This window comes from Rhinichthys klamathensis, unplaced genomic scaffold (genome assembly GCF_029890125.1).
Source record: "Rhinichthys klamathensis goyatoka isolate OS25496 unplaced genomic scaffold, OSU_Roscu_1.1 h1tg000391l_1, whole genome shotgun sequence".
NCBI lineage: Eukaryota > Metazoa > Chordata > Actinopteri > Cypriniformes > Leuciscidae > Rhinichthys > Rhinichthys klamathensis.
This window is the reverse complement of record NW_026606894.1, coordinates 2590569-2609629: the sequence shown is the minus strand read 5'-3', so window position 1 is coordinate 2609629 and position 19061 is coordinate 2590569. Positions and strand designations below refer to the sequence as shown.

The 19061-nt window shown below is 39.0% G+C and overlaps 1 protein-coding gene across 8 annotated transcripts in view; it reads right to left on the bottom strand.

The window, feature by feature from the left end:
• LOC130069951 (spectrin beta chain, non-erythrocytic 4-like) overlaps positions 1-19061 on the bottom strand; it is a 99923-nt gene that overhangs the window by 59631 nt on the left and 21231 nt on the right. For all 8 annotated transcript variants that reach the window (XR_008803819.1, XR_008803820.1, XR_008803821.1 and 5 more), the window contains exons 5-15: positions 13324-13415; positions 13122-13202; positions 12884-12999; positions 10800-10912; positions 10511-10698; positions 9433-9550; positions 7817-7975; positions 7435-7737; positions 5105-5255; positions 3003-3873; positions 2255-2392 (exon numbers count right to left, since the gene is read on the bottom strand). Coding sequence is in view for 5 of the 8 variants with exons in the window: in XM_056234154.1 (XP_056090129.1) it covers positions 2255-2392; positions 3003-3873; positions 5105-5255; positions 7435-7737; positions 7817-7975; positions 9433-9550; positions 10511-10698; positions 10800-10912; positions 12884-12999; positions 13122-13202; positions 13324-13415 (2330 nt within the window). In the remaining 3 variants the exon portion in view is untranslated. The remainder of the gene's footprint in view (positions 1-2254; positions 2393-3002; positions 3874-5104; positions 5256-7434; positions 7738-7816; positions 7976-9432; positions 9551-10510; positions 10699-10799; positions 10913-12883; positions 13000-13121; positions 13203-13323; positions 13416-19061) is intronic.

Sequence of the window (19061 nt, the reverse complement as noted above, 5' to 3'; positions counted from 1 at the left end):
ATGTGTTTTGGGGGCGTGGTTTTGGAAGGAGCCCAGAATGGAGGGGGTGGAAGTGAATGGAGATAAGTAGCTGTGTTTATTACAGCCCTGAGAGGACTACAGACACTCGATTTTTATACTCTCTTTTCCAGAGTACTTACATTTTAATTATGCATTGATATATATAGAAAGTTTAAACAAATTTGGCAAAAAGTTTTTAAAAAAAATTCTACCTACAATACCTTTAAGTTCATATATATCATACTATTTAATTCCACAATCTAGAGTATGGCTTGAATGATAGATAATAAAAATAACTTGTTTCCAGAAAACATGAGTCAAGTCTGAATCATTCTCAGTTCATGGATCACACACACACACACACACACACACAAAGGGCGCACAGGTGGGCCATAGCTCAAGGTCTGAGACACAATATCACAAATCAAACACAGGGCATGTATTAACGGAAAAAATTATTTTAAATACACAGTGGCATTATATATTGAAGAACACAATAGCTGTGAATGTGTTTGGGTACGGCCCACAGGGCTCTGTTTTGATCCGGGTCAGGCGCGCCCTGTGTGTGGCAGCCACAGCAGATGCCAGCACGCTGAGAAAAGCTATTTATGCCAAGGTCGGTCTAAAACGGATCACTGGAGTTTTTCACACATACGTCACAGCTTGCCAGTTTCAGTGAAAGCTTGTGAAAGCAGCAGCCCGTTTTCTAAAGACGCCCATGTAGAGCTGTGTGTTAAAAGTGATGAACAACAGCAGTATCACAAACGTACAGGGCTTTCTGGATGAAACCATTTCAGAATTAAAAATAAATGGGATCAAACGAAAGCAAATGCATATCAGGATAAGGAAAGTCTAGTAAAAAAAAAAAAAATTATTATACAGAGATATTTGAACAGACAATTATGATGTTTAATAATTAATTATGGATGGATGGATGGATGGATAGTGCATTTTTGGTTTGAGTGCAACAACGCCCACCCACTTTTTAGCAGCCTTGGTTATGGATGTATTTTTTTTCCATTCATTTCTCCGTAGAAAATGCAATGATATTTTAAAATGTAAAGAATTTTAAGCAATGAACCAAAACAACGAGCTCCAAAACCACAACATTACAAACTTTTTTTGAAGCAAAAAAACGGATATTAAAATTAGGAAGAAAAGAAGCAGAACTGTCTTAATTCTTCATGGCAGAGATTCAACAAGGTGCTGGAAACATTCCTCAGAGATTCTGGTCCATATTGACACGATAGCATCATGAAGTTGCTGCAGGTTTTGTCGGCTGCACATCCATAATGCGAATCTCCAGTTCCAGCACATCCCAATGGAGCTCTATCGGATTGAGTGTCCCCGGTGTGTCTTCTGCTGCTGTAGTCCGTCTGCTTCGAGGTTCAACGTGTTGAGCATTCAGAGATGCTCTTCTGCAGACCACGGTTGTAACTAGTGCTTATTCAGCTCAAACCAGTCTGGCCATTCTCTTCTGACATCAACGAGGCATTTTCCTGCACAGAACTGCCGCTCACTGGATATTTCCTCTTTTTCAGACCATTTTCTGTAAACCCTAGAGATGGTTGTGCGTGAAAATCCCAGTAGATCAGCAGTTTCTGAAATACTCAGACCAACAACCGTGCCAAGTTCCAAGTCACATTCCCACTGTCAAGTCCAAATCAACAAATCAGCGACTTTCAGCATGTTTCCTGGCGTTTTACGTGGCGTGAGAAAGTCACATAAACCACGCAAAATCTAGGTTTGATTTTATGATTTTGATTTTTTTTGCTGTTCACATTAGCTAATTCTGATCGCATTTCAATCGGATATGCACAAAATTGGATTTGGACTGACAGTCTGAAAGTAGCCTTAAATCACCTTTCTTCCCCATTCTGATGCTGAGTTTGAACTTCAGCAGATCATCTTGACCATGTCTACATGCCTAAATGCAGTGAGTTGCTGCCATATGATTGGCCGATTCGATATTTGCATTAACGAGCAGTTTAACAGGTGGACCTAATAAAGTGGCCGGTGAGTGTATATGAATTAGGTTTTCAGTGCTTCATGCGAATTGGATCGTTGAAATAACACTAACCAACGGGTCAACAGAAACCTATACCATTGATTAAGCTCATGTTAAGTTTCAGCGCAATGTTTAAAAATCTCTATGGAGAAAATAAAAGGCTTTTATACTTCCTGCTCTACTGTATTTGCCATTAAATACATAGCCTATTGTTATACACAAACTATACACATGATGTGGAGTTACCTGCTGTTTAAATGATCTTGACACCCCCTGACTTCAGTGGAACTGGGGTGACCGCTGTCTAAAAGCTGCTGGACGATCTGATTAACATCTAGTATCCTTCCCATCAGGCTGTTCATCTCCTGGTCCAAGCTCTCAAACCTAAAATGCAGAGAACTTACTTTACAGATATAGCTGCTTGATTAATAAAGACTTATTTAAACAAGGTTCAATGCACAAAACTATGTTATGACCACAGAACACTTTTACCATAGTGCATGATTTGTAAACTATTACATGTTGATGTTTGCATCACATATCCTTTTCCAGTGTAGTAAACCTGCTTGTTAGCTCACCTGGTACATTTGGGTACGACTGCGAGTCATGATAAAAGAGCTTAAAGACAATGTAGAAGCCTGATAACATCCCATGGTGCCTTTATATGTTTTATATTCCACATTTGCTTGTGTTAGCACTATCAGTTCAATTTAGGACAGAGTTCTGATACGATAGCTGATGCGTTATTTTCAAACGCGGTAGAGCATTCATCTTTTAGCGCCACACATTTATTTTCTGAACTGCTGAGATACGAATATAAAACGTTGCCAGATTCCCATTACGGAACTGAATGCATTTTAGTGACACTCACTGGACATTTCACTCAAGAAACGTGCAAGATTAGCAAAAATGGCTCAGAGAAGTTTGTTATCTAATGCAGTAACCTTCATAAATATTTTCGGGGTCGATGTAGACAAGCAACACCCGCTCCTACCTGTGTGCGATCACCTCCACGTCCTCTAGTCTCTCGGCAACCTCCATATTGTTCAGCCACTGCTCTTTCTCATCGATCCACACCTCACAGGCGTTCACCTCACTAAACATGCGATACACAGCCAGCGCGTCGTGGAGCCACTGCTGACGCAACACGGCAACTTCCGCCACCTCTGTGTAGAGCTGCTCCGTCTCTGACATCCGTGCTCGCACTTCATCCAGCTCCCGATAATACAACGGCAGCGCAACCATGTGTTTCCGAAGCCCCACCACTTGCACACGGTGTTTGTCAATACTCTCTCGGACACCCCTGTGCTTTTTAAGAAGAGACTGCGTCGAGTACTCATCATGCCCGAAGTCCTCGCTAGAAACAAGCCGGTAAGTGTCCTGTAGCCAAGCTAGTAGATCATCCGTCTCTGTGCTAAACTGAAAAAAGTCCAGTGCCTCTTGTAGGTTACACAGCCTCTGTGTGGCCTGGTCCTCCAGTCTCTTCCACTCGGCCTTGGCCTCCATCAGTCTCTCTTGTATTCCTGCTGTGCCGAAGCTCTTCTGGGTGAGGATCTCCTTGCCCTTCATCATGGTCTGCTGAAGTAGCGCACGCCGCGCCAACAGCTCTCCGGCTAAAGTTTTGTGCTTCTGCAGCAATCGCAGGACGCTGCTCAGGTCTTTTCCGCAGCTCTGCGTGGCCAAGATGGATGTTTTCTCCCGGATCCAAGCCTCCGATTCCTCCACCTCCTGGAAAAAGGCCCATAGCTCGCGTGAATCCTCCAGCTCCATGCGCCGCTTTGCAGCCAGCTGCATTAATTCTTCTAGGCAGGTGTTGACGTGGTTGACCCGGTTACAAATGACCTGAGGGTCACACGGCTGGTAACCTGAGAGAGACAGACAGAAGAGCGGGAGCATTTCACTGTATGAAATCAAAATGCTCATTTGATACCAAGATGATGTTATTTAGCTGGCTAACATAGATGAGGTTTTGTCTAATTTGAGGAAATTACTTTCTGTGAGCACCAATAAGAAAGTGTTGAAAACTACAAATCAATCAGCATGTTCTGCATCATACGCTGAGTTTTTATGAATTTATAGATTTACATTATACATTTCCAGCTATGTAATACTTTTAAAGACATTTATAATGTTACAAAACACTTTTATTTCAAATAAATGCTGTTCTTTTGAACGTTCTGTTCATCAAAGAATCCTGGAAAACATTGTATCATGGTTTCCACTAAAATATTAATTAGCACAACTGTTTTCAACATTGGTAATCATCAGAAATGTTTCAGCATACTAGAATGATTTCTGAGGGATCATGTGACACTAAAGACTGGAGTAATGATGCTGAAAATTCAGCTTTCCATCACAGGAATAAAGTATATTTTCAAATATATTCAAATAGAAAACAGTTATTTCAAATTGTAATAATATTTCACACTTTTACTGTATTTTGATCAAATAAATAAAAAGCAACATTTTGTTGAAATATATCACTATTAATTTGAGCAAATAAGAAATTACATTGCGAAAAACCTTATTGTTGAGCCCTGAATCACAAGTAGTGTAATAGTTTAGTTTAGTTTATTTATTTATATAACACTGTTAAAACACAACCAAAGTTGAACCAAAGTGCTTTACATAGAAATTCTATAAAAAGATAAAAATAAAAGGACACACATAGACCAATAAATAGACAACATTTAAAACATCACATCTAACCATTATAGGCTACGGACATTAAATGCACTTTCAACAAATTCTTAAACAACGACAGCGATTTCGCAGACCTGATAGATAGCGGCAGCTCATTCCACTGTCTCGGCCCTGTTACTGCAAAGGCCCGGTCGCCTTTATGTAGGCGATCTGTTCTAGGTACTATAAGTAGTTTATGACTCTCTGAATGGAATAGAGAGCAAACCAGCAGCCCTCTTGTGGAGCATTTTCTTCCTGATGTCATACTATTTTACACACTCTACCCTGCAGAGGTCTCTGGACATCTCAGATCCAATAACCTTTATTTCACAATCTTCCATCACATCACATCTTGACCCCAGACAGAGTCTCTGAATCTATATTCATCACGCTACTGGTCTAAGATACACTCACCTTCAACAGTAGTGAACTTGAGAGCTGCAGTGTTGAGGGTTTGAACTCTCTCTGCCTGTATAGAGATGTCAGCCTCCTGTAAACTTTGTTTCTGGAGCATGTCCTCCACCTCAAGGAGATGTTTACCGTAGTCCTTAGACAGCAGCTTAATCTGGAGTGAGAACATAACACTTTGGTCAAGAAAAGTGTTTGATTGTGTCACCTTCACAACAGCTGTTTGTTTTAATAAAGGACAGTGGCATAATAAAGTAATAAAGTAAGTAAGTATAAAAATAGAAGTAGATTTTACTGTCTTGATGTAAAAAGACCAGCTGGGCAACGATTAATCGTGTTTAATCGTGATTAATCGCATCCAAAATAAAAGTTTGTGTATACATAATATGTGTGTGAACTGTGTATACTTATTTATTTTGTATATATATACAGGTCCTTCTCAAAAAATTAGCATATTGTGATAAAGTTCATTATTTTCCATAATGTAATGATAAAAATTAAACTTTTATATATTTTAGATTCATTGCACACCAACTGAAATATATCAGGTCTTTTATTGTTTTAATACTGATTAATTTGGCATACAGCTCATGAAAACCCAAAATTCCTATCTCAAAAAATTAGCATATCATGAAAAGGGTCTCTAAACGAGCTATTAACCTAATCGTCTGAATCAACTTATTAACTCTAAACACCTGCAAAAGATTCCTGAGGCTTTTAAAAACTCCCAGCCTGTTTCATTACTCAAAACCGCAATCATGGGTAAGAGAGCCGACCTGACTGCTGTCCAGAAGGCCATCATTGACACCCTCAAGCAAGAGGTTAAGACAGAAAGAAATTTCTGAACAAATAGGCGGTTCCCAGAGTGCTGCATCAAGGCACATCAGTGGGAAGTCTGTGGGAAGGAAAAAGTGTGGAAAAAAACGCTGCACAACGAGAAGAGGTGACCGGACCCTGAGGAAGATTGTGGAGAAGGACCGATTCCAGACCTTGGGGGACCTGCGGAAGCAGTGGACTGAGTCTGGAGTAGAAACATCCAGAGCCACCGTGCACAGGCGTGTGCAGGAAATGGGCTACAGGTGCCGCATTCCCCAGGTCAAGCCACTTTGAACCAGAAACAGCGGCAGAAGCGCCTGACCTGGGCTACAGAGAAGCAGCACTGGACTGTTGCTCAGTTTTGCATGTCATTTGGAAATCAAGGTGCCAGAGTCTGGAGGAAGACTGGGGAGAAGGAAATGCCAAAATGCCTGAAGTCCAGTGTCAAGTACCCACAGTCAGTGATGGTCTGGGGTGCCATGTCAGCTGCTGGTGTTGGTGCACTGTGTTTTATCAAGGGCAGGGTCAATGCAGCTAGCTATCAGGAGATTTTGGAGCACTTCATGCTTCCATCTGCTGAAAAGCTTTATGGAGAAGATTTCATTTTTCAGCACGACCTGGCACCTGCTCACAGTGCCAAAACCACTGGTAAATGGTTTACTGACCATGGTATTACTGTGCTCAATTGGCCTGCCAACTCTCCTGACCTGAACCCCATAGAGAATCTGTGGGATATTGTGAAGAGAAAGTTGAGAGACGCAAGACCCAACACTCTGGATGAGCTTAAGGCCGCTATCGAAGCATCCTGGGCCTCCATAACACCTCAGCAGTGCCACAGGCTGATTGCCTCCATGCCACGCCGCATTGAAGCAGTCATTTCTGCAAAAGGATTCCCGACCAAGTATTGACTATTGAGTGCATAGCTGAACATAATTATTTGAAGGTTGACTTTTTTTTTTTGTATTAAAAACACTTCTTTTATTGGTCGGATGAAATATGCTAATTTTTTGAGACAGGAATTTGGGGTTTTCATGAGCTGTATGCCAAAATCATCAGTATTAAAACAATAAAAGACCTGAAATATTTAAGTTGGTGTGCAATGAATCTAAAATATATGAAAGTTTAATTTTTATCATTACATTATGGAAAATAATGAACTTTATCACAATATACTAATTTTTTTTTTTAAAGGACCTGTATATATATATATATATATATATATATATAAATACACACACATGCATGTACGTATATATTTAAGAAATATTTGCATGTATATACAATTTATATTATATATAAATATTTTATATATAAATAACATATTTTTCTTAAATATATACATGCATATGTGTGTATTTATATATACAAAATAGGTATACACAGTTCACACACATATATTATGTAAACACAAACTTTTATTTTGGATGCGATTAATCGTTGTCCAGCACTAAACAAGACAAAGTTTGTTTTTTATGGGGGGGTTAATCACAGATCAAATAAAACTGATGCAGTCAACCCACTTGCATCTCCTCCATCCAATCGATCATGTAGACCATCTCTTGGAAGGTCTTCTGCAGGGCGAGGTTCTTCTCCAGACGGGATTTACGTCCCACCACCAGCTCCTTCAGAAGGATCCACTGGCCGAGGATGTTTTCTTTGCGTGCCGAGATGCGACGGATGTCATAGTATCCTTCAGACTCCATCTCCGTCGCCAGCTCCACCACGACACTGATGCGCTCCTCGTATGACAAGATGTCTGCTTCGATCGCCTCGTGTTTCTTCATGGCAGCTTCTACCGCTGGCAGGTCATAGCCAAAGTTATCCTGAGAAAACCGCAGCTCTGATTAAGTCAAAATTTTATCTTACACAGTACACAACATTTATTTTTCCCGTTCTCCACACCTGTGAGACGAGGCGCTGGTTTTCATTCAGCCAAGCCTGCCTCATGGTGGTCTTATGATCGAACCGTTGAGCAAGAAGTTCTAGCTTTTCCTGACGAATCAGCTCTTTTCTAAGAGCCACGCCCCTGTCGTGCTCCGCCTTCTCTAGTCTCTCCCACGCCTTTCATGGGACAAACAAAATATAAGGATTATTCTGTGGGACAATGTCAATAACCATATCATAATTTTCATTATGAAAAATTCAGAATTAAAAATCTAAAATGTGAATATCTAGCAATAATATAACAATAAGTTACATTAATAATATTAACAAAAAATGTATTATTATACTCTAGAGGTAAAATCAAATCAAATAATTAAGATGTTTTTGGAAGAAGTCTTTTATGCTCACCAAGGCTGCATTTATTTGATTAAAATACAGTAAAACAAAAGAAAGTAATACTTTAATTCAGCAAGATTTAAAGGGAAGAAAAAGGCATTTATAATGTTACAAAATATTTAATGCTGTTCTTTTTTAAATTTCTATTCATTAGAGAAAAAAATATGTATCACAGTTTCCAGAAAAATATTAAAGGCACAGTACGTAAGTTTCGCAGCTACAGGACGCTTTTACAAAACAATAACAAAGGAGCAGCTTGATGACGCCGTAAATGAGCGTGGGATCATGGGAGCCTCCACAGCCGATGGAAAGCTATCCGATGGGACTCATGGATGAGCTAGTTAAAGTTTTATTAACGTTACTGTGGTATGAATTAGTGCGGGTCCGAGAGCCTGGGACATTTTAAGTTGCTGTTTTTATTATGCTTATATTCAGCACTCGGCCCCTGCCGCTCCTTTAGCTTTGTTGTTTATGCATATTTTATAATTAAAAATACAATTAAAGTTACGTTTAACATTCGCCTCCTTCTTCCCTAAACTTGAACTTTGTTACAGTTAAGTTTGATCACTTAAATTCACATTATTTGAATCAATTTATCTGACAAATTCAAATTGTGGGGTAACGCAGCGCTGATTTACTTTTACTATCATATTAATAATAGCTGGATGACGTATGTTGCTAAATGGCATGTAATTCATTTTATACTGTATGGTGGGGAAAATGCTGTATTACTGTTACTACAAATAAAGCTAGTTCTGATTCTGCTATGTTAGCCACTTGACAAAATAGTGTTGTCTCTGAGGCATGGTACAAACATGTTACTCGCGGTAAATTAAGAAAACATGAGATTCAAACAGTTGCTCACCTGTCTAATAAAACGCATACTGCAATAAAGTGTCTTTGGTGTTTCTATGGTTTCTTTGCAAGTAAAACCGGAAATCGAGGATATGACGTCATTGACAGGTGAAGCAATGACACAGGCCGTTACACTGGTTAAAATTTCTCTGGATTTAAACACTATTGGAAACATCTGTGGTAAAGCAAGTACGCAAGTCATCAAAATATATAACATTGTTTTAGTGGGTTTTTTTATATATTTTAATCAAAAAATCTTACATATTGTGCCTTTAAGCAGCAAAAAATAAGCTTTTTTTCTGAAAGCTAATCAGCTAGTTTTAGTTATACACAATGTAAATATTGTAACCAGCTGAAAATCATTGTAACTAAGCAATACATACCTTATTGATGTCTGAGATAAGTTTCCCGTCATGAGGCACATATGGCTTCTGATTGTTAGCTCTGAGCTTACTTTGGATGGTGAAAAGCAGCACCTCCAGGTTCCCTTTCTCCTGGAATCTGGAAAAACAACAACCCACACCATAAATAACCACACAAACTGCACTACATCTGTCGTACAAATCCCTTTCCTAAGACTCCCTGTGTGTTTCTATTAAAAACAGCACAGATACTTTCCACATATCATGTGACTATAATGTACGGCAACTTCGTTCAGTAGGTGTTAAACAAGCTGCATTACTCGCGGTGAGAGTTGCATCTCTCTCAAGTTTCAGCACATTCCCTGATTGCCATATTTGATGAATGCAACAGTATGAGCAGGTCTTTATGCCAATAACGGACTAATGTAATTAACTCAGAGCATTAGAAACATGATGACGCACAGAGTAAAGGCATCCAATTCACATTAGCACATCCGTTGAAGGAAGTTATGATACAATGCAAAAGGCTGATTCTAAAAGGGAGTTCAGACTGACAGTCTGCGACCAGAAATCTTTCATTTTCAACAAGACTTGGTGACTTTGTTGGTTGACGATTTGAATATGCAAGCACTTCCTCGACAGAATGTTAAGCGGCAAGAAAAATGACAGTAATACAGACTATGTGTGGTCAGACATTGGATAACTATGGTTAACTGCCAATAACCAGCAGTGCCCTTGTGAAAAAGAAGTCTACATTAGCATAATTTATTTCAGAAGAGTATTTAAAAAAGCATTTTTAAATGTGTTAAGGCCTTTTATTTGATTAATATTATATGAGCTGCAAATCCAGTTTTTTAATAAATATACTTTTAAGATTTAAAGTGCGCTACAAGTGCAAATTCAATGCAATTAAGCACACTTCTTTTCCACGAGGGTAGGCACACCTTTGACCAACAACACAGTAACTAGTACCCTTAAATGGTAGCATAGGAAAAGGCTGAAAGAACCAGATGATTTACAGTCATAGTTTGAGTATTTTCCTGGCAGTCATGGATCATCTGCCAACACTCAGACCTCTGTTTCAATTATTCTCTCTTACTTGATAGGCTTCTCAATGGTGCAGTAGGTGGTAAAGGCTTGAAGCTGTTGCTGAACACCCGATAGCGAGTTTGCAAACTTCTGGTTGCTAATGATGCTTATGGTTCTCTCAATCCACTCTAACAGGTCGGACGCTAAAGCCTCGTAGCGACGAATTATCTTCTCAGCTTCTATAGCATTGTCCAGCACCTACAAAATGTAAAAAGTTTTCAGAGAAAAATGTGTGCATGTATCCAATAAAACAGCTAATTGAAATGAGGTAAAAACAAAAGTTCACAAAAACCTCTTACCTTTCCAATTCTCTTCCCTTCTACAATAAGTGCCTTCATTTTGGAGAAGTAATGATAGTAGGATACTACATAAGTGATGATGGACTTCTCATCTGGATTCTCTGTGTTTACATCTGGATGAGAGAAAATGCTTATTGTCTTGAGTGATCAAATCAGGCATAAAATGTGCAGCTGTTCAGCTGAATTAATAGCAACAGATATCAAATCTCTGTCTAAACTAGGGCATTTAAAGGGTCACATTGTATTAATGGGATAGTTCACCCAAAGAATCCCCAATGTATGTGACTGTCTTTCTTCAGATAAACACAAATGAAACATATTTTATTAGTAAAATAATCATCTGAAAACCAGGCGTCTAAAAGTGCAATTTTGACAAAACATTGATTTTTCATAGATGCTGAAATATCTGAAATGCTTCCAATGCTTAATTTCTGCAGAATAGATACACGATACAAGCAGCGCTTTCGCGTATTCTCGCTTTCTCATCTCTGCGACAGCGAGTCGACACACAAACCCGCCTCCTCTCACTCAATCATTTCATTTGCTCTGGATGAATATTATTGGTGTTACAGGCCTTAAGTTTCGGCGTGGGATTGTGAGTATTGCGCAAAATTTGACTCATTCCCGCAGATTGTGTGACTGCACATAAAGCTGCCTCTCAGTACTAAATTGAGTTATTTTTCCTCTGCTTATTGTGCTTAAACAGTTAAATATACACAAAATAATGTCAAAATGCCAGTCTTGGCAAGTATTCACGTAAACACAGTGTTATGTTTTAAGTGAACATAAACAGTTGAGAAAGAAAACTACAGTATAATGGATCCATGCTTCATGTCTTAAAGTGACAGCAGCCTAATATACCTGCTGCCAAATTATGAGATATTAGAGATAATATTAAAAATATCTATATGGCAGTTTTACCCCATGGTATCGATGTCCAAATTGTGGCCAGTGAAAATGATGAGCGGCTAGTAACTTTGTGAAACCACTAGCCATAGAGTTTAAAGGGTAACTAAACACTAAACCAACTTTTTTTAGTTAATGATCTGTAAGACTGGGGCTTTATTAGTGCTGTTCATTGATTCGAGTAACTTTTTTGACATTTGGGTATAAAGTGTTTTAATTCTACAATATATGGTGTAAAAACGTCTGAGTGCTGCCCTCTTCAGGTTGAACGGTGGCTACTGCAGTTGAATTTTCCTATTGGATGTTTGCGGTAGTTCGTGACGGTAGCAGTGAGAGCTGACGCAAGCAGGTTTCAGCTTACCACGCCCTTGGTACGAGCTACCACGTCCATGGCAGTATAAAAACCATCTTGTTTCGTCAAAACCACTGTAGCGAGTCAGGAGTTGGAATTGCGAGTATTGAAAACGATCAGGATAGAGTATCCGTTCATCCCCTCTATCTCCGCTGGGCTCCGCCCACTTTTATTCAGCATTTTTCAAATATTGCCAGTGGGTGGAGTCAGGCTCTGACCAGGGGTTTAGTTACCCTTTAAAAGAGTTTAAAATATTAGTCATTTTCTAACACACATCTATCGTTTCACAAAGTTACTAGCCGCTCATCATTTTCACTAGCCACAATTTTGACATCGATACCATGGGGTAAAACTGCCATATAGATATTTTTAATATTTTCTCATAGTTTGGCAGCAGGTATATCAGGCTGCTGTCACTTTAGGACATGACGCATGGATCCATTATACTGTAGTTTTCTTTCTAGTATTTTTTCAAGCATCATCTGAGCGGCAGCCATTCACTAGCATTATATGGACTCACAGAAATATTTACATTTATGCATTTATCCAAAGCGACTTACATTGCATTTCAAGGTACACATTTACATCCTTATCAGTTCTTGCTTTCCCTGGAAATCGAACCCATGACCTTAGCGTTGCAAGCGCCAACGCTCTACTGTTTGAGCTACAGGAAAGCTTTACTCGTTGTTTGTGTTTATCTGAATAAATAAAGTCATACAGTATAAATTGGGGATGACATAAGGGTGAGTAACAGATGAGAGGACTTAAATGTATGTTTAAACCATCCCTTAACTGTATTTAGTGAGAGTAAAATGCTGTTTGTTACCCTCAGGGTCTAGTAGTTTGGTGAGTCCGAGACTCTGTTCAGCTATGTTAAAGGCTTGCTGGAGGTTGTGTGTTGCATTTGATCTGGTCAACTTGTGGAATTCAATTAAATCAGGCCTGTGAAACATACAAGCAGAAATCAGCTCACAGAACAGGCTCTATCAATGACGTGAATGGCATAAATGAAAGCAAAGTCAGTATGATGTACGAGGCGAGTGTGAGTCTGCCTGACCGCTAACCTGTGCCTGTGAATAAGCGCGTTGAAAGCCAGGCCATCCCTCCAGCAGGTGGTGAAGTTGTGAATGTTGACCTCAGGGTACCTGGAGAAACAGGAAACAAATAACAGCATCATGAAAAACTTCTCATGTGTGAGAAAATAATGTCTTTTTCTATAAAGGCTATATGAAATGATTGTGTCTGGGTTGTTGGTGAGATAGTTACCCTGCTGTTTTCATCTGACACCACAAAAGTAGGGCATCTTTAGCTGAGCGTGTCTCTCTGTTGTCCTCGGTCTCAATCTTAATCACCTGAATCTGTATGAGAAACAACAATGAAACGTTACTGTAATATGAAATGCACAGACATCAAACGATTGTGTGCTCTTTAAGAGACCAATCACTGGCTTTCCTTCTCAACTAGCCTTATAATAAATGTCTTTAACATGTCTGCTGGGATCATGAAGCCATTTGCAGCATTTTTTGTGTTGTTTTTCAGTGATCATAACGTATTTATGTAATTAGTATTGACAGTTAGCGAGTATAATTACGGTAAATATTTGGCAACACTTTATTTCGATGGTCCACTTTAGACATTCTACTAAACATAAGCAACTTTGCAATGACACGTGAACAACCAGTCATTAGAGTATTAATAGACTGTCTGTTTAAATCTGCTAACGCTTTATTTTGATGCTCCCAAACAGACATTCTACTGACTATAAGTATCTTTGCAACTACATGTCAACTTATTCTACTAACCTGAGCCCTAACAGTCTAATACAGTCTACTAATATTCTAATGAGAGTTATGTAGTTGCAAAGTTACTTATAATTAGAAGAATGTCTAAAGTGGACAATCGAAATAAAGTAACAAAATATTTTTGTTCAAAATTAATGATATCATCTGTACTGTAGTCATCAAAATTAGTGGTTAGTACAAATCCCTAACCCTACAGAATACTTTACATGATCAAAATATTTAGTATGTTTTGTTTTATACTGTAAGCTGTGTTGCTCATGGGACCAAAAAAAAAAGTCCCCACAAGGTCAAAATTTCTGGTATATCCTTGTGGGGACATTTGATCCGCAATGTAGGGTTTACCAGGAAAACACACACACACACACACCGCTTGGCGGTCCCCTGTTGGTGAGTGTGTAACGACACCAAGGTCCCCACTTAGATAGGTAGACGAGTACACACACACACACACACACACACTCTTATGTAAGCACATTACAAAACTTAAGTGTCTCCTGAGTGTCCCAAGATCATTCGTCATATTGAATTTCTCGCATCATGCAGTCAATACATGATCAATATCTACAACCTCAAAGAACAGCACTGCAAAAGTATGTATTTTAGTCTTGTTTTCCAGTAAAAACGTCAAACAATCCTTAAAGCAAGATACATTTACTTGAGAAGCAACATTAGGTTAGATAAGAAGACTTTTCCTCACAGAATATATCTTAAATTAAGTTTATTTTTCTTGCACTGTGGGGTGAGACTGTTTTTCTTTCCTCAAGCATAAATTTAACAAAATTTACAGAGCTTTATGCTTAAAACAAGAGTAGTTAAGAAGCAAAATACAAAGGGAAGAAAGGAAATGTAAACAGAACACTAAATTATAATGTTTGCCTTACTGCTTTCCCATCTGCCCTCTTTCTAATTCCCTCTCTCTCTCTCTCTCTCTCTCTCTCTCTCTCTCTCTCTCTCTCTCTCTCTCTCTCTCTCTCTCTCTCTCTCTCTTTCCTCAAGCATAAATTTAACAAAATTTACAGAGCTTTATGCTTAAAACAAGAGTAGTTAAGAAGCAAAATACAAAGGGAAGAAAGGAAATGTAAACAGAACACTAAATTATAATGTTTGCCTTACTGCTTTCCCATCTGCCCTCTTTCTAATTCCCTCTCTCTCTCTCTCTCTCTCTCTCTCTCTCTCTCTCTCTCTCTCTCTCTCTCTCTCTCTCTCTCTCTCTCTCTCTCTCTCTCTCTCTCTCTCTCTCTCTCTCTCTCTCTCTCTCTCTCTCTCTCTCTCTCTCTCTCTCTCTCTCTCTCTCTCTCTCTCTCTCTCTCTCTCGGCTGCTGCAGTGTTAGGCCTTACCTGCTGACTGAGCAGAGTGAACTCCAACAGAGATGGGGAGGGTAAAAAATTAGATAAATAGGGGAGCGGAGAGATGTTCCGGCATATATGGAGACAGGATAATAAAGAGGAATATCAAGGAGGGAGGCGGGAGAATGAACGAGAGAGAGAGAGAGAGAAAGAGAGAGGAAGAGGAAGAATCAAGAAAGGACAAGAGGTGAACGAAAGCCCCACCCCGTGATCTCTCGGCACGCTTGGTGGATCAGGTGACACTCCACCTCTCTCAGTCCCTGCATCTAGAATCACCACAGCATCAACTTACTGGGCTGCAGTCGAACGGCATTCTGGGTAACCTCCCACTGCTTTACTGACAGAACCAAGAGTCTACACACAATGCAAACCTGGAGCACTTTGTAGTTACATGGACACAGCGCTCTTTAAAAATATTCAGAGAGATGATGGGAGCAAGATAAGAAGATCCTTGTATATCTTGTGAAAAGGATACTTTAGCATACTTATTACGGAAATAATATACTTTAAAAGAATATACTTAAGTGTGAACTGGATGCAATGTTTTCATACACTTGCATGTTATTTACAATTAAATAAAAATGTATTATAGTTTAAATTTATATTAAATGTAAGTGCTTTTTTGACCCACTTAAATAGGGCTTAAGTACATCTTTATATGCTATTTCATAATTACTTCTGTTGCCTTAGAAACAGGGTTAAAATATGATTAATGCATAATGATTTAAAACGTATTAAAAAAGTAAACCTTTTAATTAGACATTATTACCAAGTTTACATGTTGCACTTTTTAAAAGTGTACTTAACCCCCAGTTTCAACAAATAAGGCTTAAAACGTAAAATGTGTTTTGTTATAAAGACATGTTCTGCACACCAGTAATGTTTTTTTCTAAGGTATTTTCTTTTAATCTACTAAAATGTTCTAATTGAGCTAAGACTTAATCATGGCTTAATCTAAGCCCTGTCTGTAAAACCAGGCCTAAGTGTGTTAAATGTGTTAAGTTTTTAAAAATATATCATTTATTTCACTACAATTCAGTGCACATTTTCCCAGGGTCACCCTTGGGCCCTTTTTACAACTGCGTTTTGGGATCGGATCACAAGTAGACGAGGGAGACACATACCCGCATACACCTGGTGTTTTAATCCGTCTCTTTTGTCCAGAGTCCGTCTTATTTCTTCGAGGGGAGGGTCTATGGGCGGGTAAATATAAGGGCTTTTTCAAAACTTTTGATCTAATGGACGAAATAAGCTCACGCAATTTACACATGAACATAACTGGAGAAAACAGAAAAACATATGGAGAGCGGCAGCTTTCGTTAATGCTTTGACAGTCGCAAGACTGGCCGAATGCTGTGAGTGTGTGTTAGAAATCAGGAGTGGTGAGAGAACATTGTGCTTGGTATGTTTTTCAGCTTCATACCAAACTTGGATCATCAGCCAACAAAGTTTACATCCCGTCTGGCTAGTGTGCTTCCCATAATGTTAACGCATTAGGTCAGTAGGCGGAGAGTAGCGTCTTTTGTGGCTGTTCGAACGCATCCGATCACATGAGTGTTTACCAGAGATGGGAGTAAGTCACACATGTTCAAGTCTCAAGTCCCTACCATCAAGCAGAGGTGGAAAGTCCGGGGGTCAGAAAGTAAAAGTCCTGCCATATTTTTATTTCACCCATGAACTCATTTTAACACTTTAACACTCTTGAGTCTGGAGCCAAATTAACTCCTAGGAAAGTTCATTTAAAGGGGTCATATAATGCCATTTTTGTACAAGCTAATATGATTCTTTAGGGTCTAAATTAAAAGTTTGTAATATACTTTAATTACAAATTCTCATTAGTATTGTAATAAAACACCTTATTTTACTTGGTCAAAAACAGCTCTGTTTTCAGCATGCCGTTTCAGTGCATATGACTTTAAATGATAATGAGCTTTGCTGACTCCGCCTCTCTGTTCTGTGTGTACACCGTTTGTAACACAATAACCATAACGCATTGTTCAGTATAAACGTGGGATTATGAATTATATTGAGAACATCATACATAGAAAACATGCCGTAATCTACCCTAAGTGTAAACCTTGGACGCATTCATTGTGAAGCGTGCAGCTAGCAATTTGCAAAGATTAATTTAAATATTAATATAAAGTTTAATAAAACGTTACACTCACTTCAGTTGTTCTAGAGGTTCAGCAGGAACACGAATAGCTGGTATCCTTTTTTCATGAGCAGCTTCTTAGCAAAACCAGCTTTATACTGACCCTCGTTTATAAGCAGTCTGCTGAGAAATGATTCGCGCAAACATGAAAGCATTGACGTTGCTCGTGGGGAATATTCCCTTCGAAAACAAACTCAGCCACTGTGTCTTCAGCGGTTCGGATTTAGGAAGATTAAAATGACTGCTGTGTTCCTTATTACACCCAAGAACAGAACACCACAATCACTTAGACGCCATTCTGCTCATAGACAGTGCTCCAGCATGTCAACAATGACCGTGCCGGTCCGCGCAGACTATGATTGACAGCTGGCTCACGAGCGAGGGCGGGTCTGTGTTGAAACGATGCTGTCAATCAACAATCGTGGGAGGGGCTTCCGACCGTGTGACGTCACAAAATCGAACGGCTCAATTTGAGGCAGGGGAAAACATATAAGGAGATTAAAACAAAAACACTGGATGGATTTTTATCATTTTATGATGGTTGTGTACAGGCACTGCCAACACACATTTCAGTACAATCAACTTGTAAAAGTGCATGTACCATTATATGACCCCTTTAACATTGGAGTTTTTGCTGTGTGAGTTCATGGGTGGAATAAAAATATGGCAGGACTTTTACTTTCTGACCCCTGGACTGCTTGATGGTAGGGACTTGAGACTTGAACATGTGTGACTTACTCCCATCTTTGGTGTTTACACTATGAAAGCAATCCGGTCGAATGCGTTTTCCACTACCTCTGGAAGTGGTCGAAAGTGGAGAAGCTAAAAAACGCTTTAGACCCGTTTACACCTGTAGTTAGCGTTGTCCACTTGTGATCCGATCGACCAAAAAGCATCTCAATAACAGGTGTAAACTGGGCCTTAGTTGAAGTCAGGTCACATCATGGCAGTGTAAAGGGATAGTTCAACTATCATTTATAAACTTTCATGCCAAACCACAAAACTTTGGCAGACTGCCTAAGCTCTTTTTTAACCTCTTAAGCCCCCTTTTTTTAATAAAAATGAAAATGCACAATCCGAACTTAAATGGTTGTAATTCAAGAATGCTTTGGAATATAGATGTAAGATTGGTCTTGTTTTAACGAGAAGACATTTGGCAGATCTTTGTAGAAGTTAAATCAATTAAGAAAGTGAAACAGAAAAATGTAGTTTATGAAAATGTAAAATGTACAAATTTAATTATTCATATTTTATATAAAATATATTTTTTTCAAAACCTGGTGGACTCTAAAACTGCAAGAAAATCAAAGCCAAAACTCAAAACTCTGAACAAGTTGGGTTTCAAATTTTAGGTTGATATCTAAAAAAAATGAGCTTTCAGTAAGAGTTTGTTTGGGCGCAGTACCAAACTTTTCACTAGATCACAACCAGACTCCATTACTGCCTATAAGGGCGCCTCCATTTCCAAATGTGTTTTGAGTGATCTGAACCATTATTTCACAATGACAGCATAGACACCAAGGGCTGCAAACCTCAGAAAAATCACAGAAAAACATTATAAAAGTAGCTCATGTGACTTATGTGCCATATATACGCGTTTGCAGCTGCAAAGAGGGCACTTGCAAGCACCCATTTGAAATTTGAAAAGAGAAATTGGTCACCCTATGGTCTTTTGAAGTTCACAATCAAGCGTCCACTGC